The sequence below is a fragment of the Pteropus vampyrus genome, unplaced genomic scaffold (assembly GCF_000151845.1).
Source record: "Pteropus vampyrus isolate Shadow unplaced genomic scaffold, Pvam_2.0 Scaffold468, whole genome shotgun sequence".
Classification (NCBI taxonomy): Eukaryota; Metazoa; Chordata; class Mammalia; order Chiroptera; family Pteropodidae; genus Pteropus; species Pteropus vampyrus.
In genome coordinates this window covers 284,270-291,786 of record NW_011889249.1, presented here as the reverse complement: position 1 = coordinate 291,786, position 7,517 = coordinate 284,270, and the positions used below count along the sequence as shown (strand labels likewise).

Genomic DNA, 7,517 nt, shown 5'->3' with positions numbered 1-7,517 from the left:
GGTCATGTCACAAACACAGGTCCAACTGAGACCATGAAACACCCATCGTTCCCACCATCAGTCAAGTTCTCTGTGAGGCATCTCAGGCAATGAAGACAGTCTCAGCAAAGGGAGACAAACTTTAGGTGCCACGTCCTACGTTTGTAACCCACACCCATCACACCACATGCAATAAAATGACAGCAGTGAGTTTTACAAACGCACCATTTAGAAATTTAGAATTTTAAGTTAAATTCCAAATAACATTCATCTTAATGTTAACCGACATCCAAATAACACTTAGGAACATGACACGGTCCCTGAAAGTCACACTTCCCGTGGGCTAGATTGTCGCACGTCACGACCCGCAGGTGCCCGCCCACCCAGCCGTCACCCTTGGAGCTGCACCTGCGTTTCGGCCCCATTGCAGCCTCCCGTGGGCGGCCCCTGTGCTTCGTGCTCATGTGTCCGCTCCAGGCACTGCTGCCCTCTGCAGACACTGTCCCTCCTCTGCCAGCTACTCGGGAAGTCCCGGCTCGTCCAGGGTCTGTCACTCACATGTCCTCGTCCCTAGCAAAGCTTCCCTGAAGCCCAGACCAGACCCAATGCCTCTGCCTTCCAGGAACCCCTGTGTGCGTCCCCACCCCTGACCACACCACGCGGCCATCGCTGGCTTGTTTCATTCTGACATCCTTTCTGCGTTTTTTATTAGGCCGTGAGTAGAGTAATCAGATACTGTATTCCGAATTAGGAAACATTCTGCAATTAAAAAAAAAACAGGCAGAACTATTAATAATTATACTGGACCCATAGGTGTAAGCCCAGGCTCTCCCAGCTGATCAGGGGCCCATGGTCCCCCATTTGTCAGCTCCTGAGAGCAGAGACTGTCACACTTCTGGCATGTGTCAGAGAACCTGGCACATAAGGGCATTCAAAGGTTTTGAACAAATCTGTGCATGGGTGAACAGTGCGTGAGTGAGTGAATGGCCACCGTTCCTCCTGAGCCCTCCCCATGTCTGGCTCGACCTGTCCCTCTGCACTTCTGGTTGTGTCTGCCCCGCTCAGCACCTGGGCGTTCTGGGCTCCACTCAGATTTGAGTCTCGGCCTCTCCCAGGTGACCGTCCTCACCGTGATGGAGCCCACCGCCCCAGACTGGCCCCCTTGTGTAGACCTGGCCTCAGCACCAATGCACAGCTGGTGGGCCTTCCCAGGACACCCAGCTTCGGAGGTCCAGCCCAATCTCCGTCCATCACGTCACTCTGAGACTCATCTTTACGTCACTGTCACCACGTTGAGTTGCGCAGTCCGTGACTTCCCCATCCCCCGCTGTGGAGCGTGCGGTCAGTGCAGCCCTGATCACTCACAAGGCCACATGGCCGGCCTGCAGCGCCAGGCCAGGCCGGCGTCCAGGGGCACATGTAGTTGGGTGAGTGACGAGAAGGAGTCACAGGGAGGAAGAATGGGGGGCTCACAGACGGTCCAGCGCCCCCTCCTGGTGGCACCTGGTCACGTTCACATTGACTCACGTGGGGAGACGAGGAGGCGCTAAGGGCGGTACCTGTTGTTGCACGCCCCTGTGATGAGCCGGTACTTGCTGGCCAGGCAGGTGTCTGGACACTGCGGGGGCAGCAGGTGTGGCAGGCACCCGGACACCTGTGCGATGGTGGTCAGGAGGGCTTCCGACACCGCGTCTGCAGGAGACACCAGGCCTGACGCTGTCTGTGACGACACTCTCACCTGGTGAAAGGCATTTTCTAACGCAGTCTCAGCGAGGGCCCTGGCGTCTGAGCCTGGGACCCATTCGCGACCTGCATCACTGTGCGGGAGGCCGCTCCTTCTCTAAACAGACACTCTCAACCCCCTCAAGCTTCCTTGTTGCTAGAAATGCGGGTTTTCAACATTTTGTTTCCTGATCTCTCAGAAAAGCGGCTTCTGGAGCTGAGCCCCAGGTAAGTCAGGCCCAGGTGGTCTCAGCGTTACCCGTCGTGTGGCATGGCTGAGGCGCTGCACCCAGCCACAGCCCCCACCTTCCCAGGACAGCGCTCGCCCCTCCCCCAGCCCAGTCCGGTGGCTCAGGGTGTGTGAGAGCCCGTCTCCAGAAGCTTCTCTCCTTTGTGTGGGGTTTTCATTTCCTTCTTGTGGATGCGTCCAGATTCGAAGCCCAAAAAAACTCTTAATTTTTGCCAGTTCTCTCTCTCCTTATTGAACACGTTCTTGAGCTAGTTGCCCAAATTCAATTTGAATAGCAGAGAAACAGTTGATTCTCAGACTAACAAAAATAAAACTCTGGAGTGTGTTATTGGCATTTTAAGAGCGGTCACTTTCGTCCTGGGTGGACAGGACTTGTGCCTTCACGGCGATGGAGGTGGCTCCCGGCCCGGCCCCGAGGGGGGTCAGCTGCTCCACCCCGGCCGTGCTCCCGCAGGTGCACTCACCTGTTAGAGGCGGTGACCGCTGCGGGCCCAGGTGGGCTCCGCTCCTCACCGCCCGCACCGCGGCCTCCATTATCTCCGCTGCGCGGGAAACTGCTCGGCTCGTCGGCTCAGGGAATTTGGAGAAAGACAGAAGCTGGGATGGAGAGAGGACCTCTCTCTTCTTGAGGTTTCTACGGCATGAGGAGGAGACATAAAGGCTGTCGTTCCATTACGTATGGTTGTTTTGGTAACTCGTTACTCATCAATTAAGCAGACGTTTACTGGGCAGCCTCCAGGACCCCGGGGGCATGTGAGGGTGCCCCGAGGAGATGGAGAACGGGCACGGGCAGGTGACCGGTGCTGAGAGACAGACAGAACGGCCAGAATGTACCCCGTACGAACATTCGGCCTAAATCATTCGATCTCCATAACGACTGTATACAATAAACCTTCCCGAAAAATCCACTCAGACAGCTGGGTTTCAGCCGACGACATGGGGGGTCGGGGGGCGTGCGGCCCTGCCCCAACAGGTGCAGAGGCGCAGATTTTGAGGGCGAGGCGACCAGTGGCCCATCTGCCACGCCTTGTGTCTCCACACACACGACACGGATGAGCACACGAGAAACTCTTTTCTCTGATTCAATTTTTTAGAAAATAAGTAAAAATGAATTTGCAGCCAGTATTGGCAAAAAAGAATTTTTCTGGCTGGAATAATAGAAATTTGTAACAAAGCAACGACTGCCTTGTGATATTTGGTGTCCTGAGAGCTTATGTAATTACTAGTTCACTTCCAACAAAATAATGAGCTTGTGAGAAAACTGGCTCCTCGGTTTCGCGTTTGTTTGCTTTACAAACATCTAATATGATACAGTAATATTCTTAATATTGTGCCAGCTAAATTTGAAAATGAAGGTGCTTCCGCCTGATTTGTGAAACGGAGATGCCAAGACCAATTTCGGAGATAACTGTGGGCGTTAAGGTAGGTGAGCGGGGAGGGCTCCGGCACAGGGCCTGGCCCACGCTGGGTGGTGGGTGCACCCCCTGCCCCAGGGCCCCCCCACGCGGCACCTTTTCATCGTGCTGTGGATGGCGGCATCCACCAGGAGCTTGCTGTCCTCCAAAACGCCGAGAATGTGAGACTCTTCAGACGTCCCTGTGGAATAAATGTCCCACTCAGCACACGATGGATGTCCTGCAATTTTCTTCACGCCGGCTCTGGGCATGGAGCCCAGCTGGGGTGGGTGGGTGCGTGGGGCCCAGCCGGGCTTCGCCTCCCTTCTTGCTGCCCAGAACACCTCTGAGGGCCCGGATGGCTCTTAGCTGCGTGTCTGGAACACAGACTGACGTTTTATCTGCCAAGATTCACAGGTTGAAACTCTAGCGCCCTAATAGTGTAGGAGCTGGTGCCCCTGGGAGGTGACTGGGCCACAAGTCTGGTCCCTCGTGAATTGGGTCCCTCACATAGGGACCCTGGGGAGCCCCGTCCCCTCTGAGACATCTGTGGACCAGGAAGGGCCCTCACTAGACTCCGAAGCTGTTGGCCTCCAAACCGAGAGAAATAATGTCTGCTGTTTCTAAGTCCTCGGGCTCGGGTGTTCCGTTAATGCAGCCCGAACGGACTAAACCATGATTGCGTTTCCAGGTTAAAATGTGAGGTCCCAATGAGTGCCATCACAGAGGCAAGTTCTCCTGGTGACGCGCACAGGGCGCTCTGTTACTAAGTTATCTGCTGCACGATTGATGTTTTATCTGAAGAGATGTATTTATTTCTTAAGATAAATAGGGTATCGGAATATTTTGAAACACCATCTGGTAAAAGTGGTTTTAAACGGTACTTTTCAGAAACTTTAGAATGAAGTAGGCAAAGCACAGTCCAGAAAATATATTGTTACTGAGTTCAACAGAATTAAGTGACGTTAACAGCCTCTATCCTGAAGTGACCAGAACCTGTTAGAAGGTTTGAGGGACTCTGAGGTGCAAGTCTCCAGAGGGTGCGGACGTCGGATGCCCAGTACTCGCCCACGCCAACCCAGGGTGGAGACCCCGGCACCGGCCCCTGGAGGGCTGGCAGGCGTTGTCCTCAGGCACCTTCTGCATCTGTCCCTGGGGGACCACAAACATCCCGCACGTCCGTCTCAGTACCTGTCGTTCCTGTAGCCCAGTGTGCCCTCTGCCTCTGCCCCGGTGCTCACGGGAAGTCCCCTACACTTAGAGCGGGGCCCTTCTCCACAGCCACACACTGCGCTGGCTCCGGTTGTGGCCCGACTGCCCTGGGGACCTGGTCACCCCCCTGTGACAACCTCTGTTTGTTGAGACCCACCCATGTGGCTGGCTCCCACGGCCCCACCTGCTTCCCGCCGCCCGCTGGCCTGTCGCTCTCCCCCAGTGGCTGTGGCCGTGCAGTGCGTCTCGCAGAGGCGGCCACACTTGAATCCTGGCTTCGCACAAATGCTAGAAATGCCCCTATCTGTGTGGGGACGGATGCATGGTTGCCATGACACACTCGTGTCAGGGTTTTTGAGGCGGGGCTTATGCCAACCTTTTCGAGATGCACAATCGTTACGAGTGTATTTTTGAGCAAAAACGTGATCTTCCCATCAAATCACTTCCATTACAGAACCATGGGTGCGAAGTTTCCTCCGCCGCCCCGGGCCCCTCCTGTTTGGGAGCCAAGTCCCTGCCGCACAGAAGACCAGCTGGCAGGGTCTTGCTCTCAGGCTCCAGTGTCCCTGTGGGTCACACACGGCCTGTGAGACCTAAGGTGTGTGTCCGGGACTGACAGGGCTGTGTGTTGTCCCTGTGCGAAGAGCTGGGCAGTCATGGTGAGTCTCACCATAGCCCTGCAGCCTCTGTGACCCCTGGGGACTCTGTTTTCTCAGGGGGGACCGAAGAACCGGGCCACGCTGGGCTGAGCGGCACCCAGAAGACCGCCACCAGCAGACGGCCACCTGTGTCCAGCACAGACCCCGGTCCTTGAGCCCAGCGCCCGGCTGCCCTGGGAGCTGGTTCTGGACGTGGGGAGGGCGCCGTCCCCCCGTTTGTGTCCGTCTGTGAGTGCCAGCGATACAAACCCAAACTCACACACATCGATCGGCAGCGTCAGTTACGTTCTGGCTGTGGTGAAATGTGACTGATAAAAATGTTTCAAAGAAAGTTCTCAGCGAGTAGTTATTTTGTTTCAAAGCTTTTGTTGGCTTATTAACAACTGGAAAAAAAACTTATGTCAATATAAAAATTGAAACCTTCAATAATATTTTCTATATGAATAATTTACAAAGTAAACAAGTAGTAAGCCAGCTTCAAAATATCCTAATCAACAATAATAGTCTCCAAAGAGCAGCATTTTTACTGTGTGTTATTTATATATTTACTGGATGTTTAAGCTAAAAAGAAAATCACATCTCTCAGAGATGCAGAAATAAATTTAAAAATTACTTTAGCGAAGCTATAACCACCACATTTCCTGATTTCTTTTTAAAGGTGATTTCTAAAACTGAAAGGCGCGCGCAGACATTTTTACATCCCGTTGGCCAGCTGTCCTGCTCAGCGGTTCTGTCACAACCAGCTGCAGACTTCTGGCTTTTGCGACCGTGGGTCACAAACCAGGAGCTTGCTGAAAGGCAGCGTAAGGACAATCGATCAGCTCACAGAACACCTGCTGAACGTCTGCCACATGCCCAGTACCGGGCTGACTGGCGGGGGGCCCAGAACCATGCTCCCCGAGATACTTTAACCCGCGAGTCTGTGTCCAGTCCCGGCGCTGGCCCGCACGACGCACTCAGCGCTCACAGGGAGAGGGTGGCAGAGTTTCCCTGTTCACACAGGAGGACGGGGGGACAGGGAGGGCCCCGGTTATAACTGGGGGGGGCCAGAGCCCACCCACGTTGTCCGCTCGCCTCCCCATCCTGACTCACAGACGATGTGGACACTGAGGGCTTTGGACTTCTGCAGGGCACCGTCTCAAGATCACGCAGCCCTGGTGCTGAGTGAAACTGGTACCGGTGTCTCCCTGCAGGAGGCACAGCTCGGCAAGGTGGGGACGCCGTTGCAAGGACTTGGAGCGCTGGCCATGCCTGGGGTTGGTGGGCGAGGCTCGTGACTCCTAGGGAGAGGCTCACACTGTCCAGTGAGCCTGCCGGACAGGCTGTGGGACATGGGGACATGTGCCACCCAGGGAGGTATGACTGTCCCCAAGGCTGGAAGCTGCAGTGTCCACCAAACGCCCTCCCGCACTCTGCTGGGTACAGCCCATTCTGGGGTTTGGAGAGTTTTCCTTTTCTTTTTTTTAAGCCAAACAAAAATAGATGTGATTATTCTAACCACTGCATCTCCCAAACTTTCAAACCAAGTTTAGCACTGTACCTCCCTGATTGCAGAAGATACATCATAGAAGTTATTTAATGAAAATGATTTTGTGGCAAAGCAGCTGCTCACAAAGCAATATTTTTTCCCCAAATATATAAGCAGCTAAAAATGAAAGTTTCCTATGGTGTAACCATTGGAAACTGTTTTGTTTTGCTTTTTCAGAAAGAATCACATTTTAATCCTTTAAAAAATCCACACACCTGTGCTCCTTGTGGGACAGCAGGACGCCTGCAGGTCCCACCTGCCCGCTCTCGGTCCAAGCCCGGAGACAGCTCATAAGGTGGAAAGGCCGCGCGCATTCCACTCATCACTCACCCCAGAGGTGGTCCTTGCCTCGCAGGAAGAAGACGACGACTTGGCTGCAGGCCACAAGCAGAGTGACGCCCAGGACGGCCCACGCCCGCATGCTGAAACAGAGTGGGGATGCAGAGGTCAAGGGGAGGCCAGCGGGGTGTCCTTTTGACAACATGCAGTAAGAGTCACTGTCAGCTGACTCTTCCTGGTCTCTCCCACGGTGACAATTCTCACCAGCCTGCGTCTGGGCTCTAGAAGTTTCTGATTGCTTCCTGAACCAAGGAGTCTGCTCGCCCCGGCCGAGTTCAGGGCAGGCTCCCAGGTCCTGGTTATATGAGAACAAATCGGCAAATGTGGCAGCTCTGGGCCCTAGAATGGCTCAGTGACAATCTATTTTATTTTGTGTAAAATTACTTGGAATAGTCCTGGGAATAAAATAAACCTCCCTCCCATAATACACCTCT

The 7,517-nt window shown here is 54.2% G+C and overlaps 1 protein-coding gene across 1 annotated transcript in view; it reads right to left on the bottom strand.

Moving 5' to 3' along the window:
- The window catches only part of TPO (thyroid peroxidase), a gene marked incomplete at its 3' end in the record, with an annotated part of 36,283 nt that extends 29,118 nt beyond the window's left edge, over window positions 1-7,165 (bottom strand). The window contains exons 1-4 of the mRNA XM_011382228.1: window positions 7,075-7,165; window positions 3,463-3,547; window positions 2,416-2,585; window positions 1,539-1,671 (exon numbers count right to left, since the gene is read on the bottom strand). Coding sequence (XP_011380530.1) covers window positions 1,539-1,671; window positions 2,416-2,585; window positions 3,463-3,547; window positions 7,075-7,165 — 479 coding nt within the window. The remainder of the gene's footprint in view (window positions 1-1,538; window positions 1,672-2,415; window positions 2,586-3,462; window positions 3,548-7,074) is intronic.
- Between the last annotated feature and the right edge of the window lie 352 nt (window positions 7,166-7,517).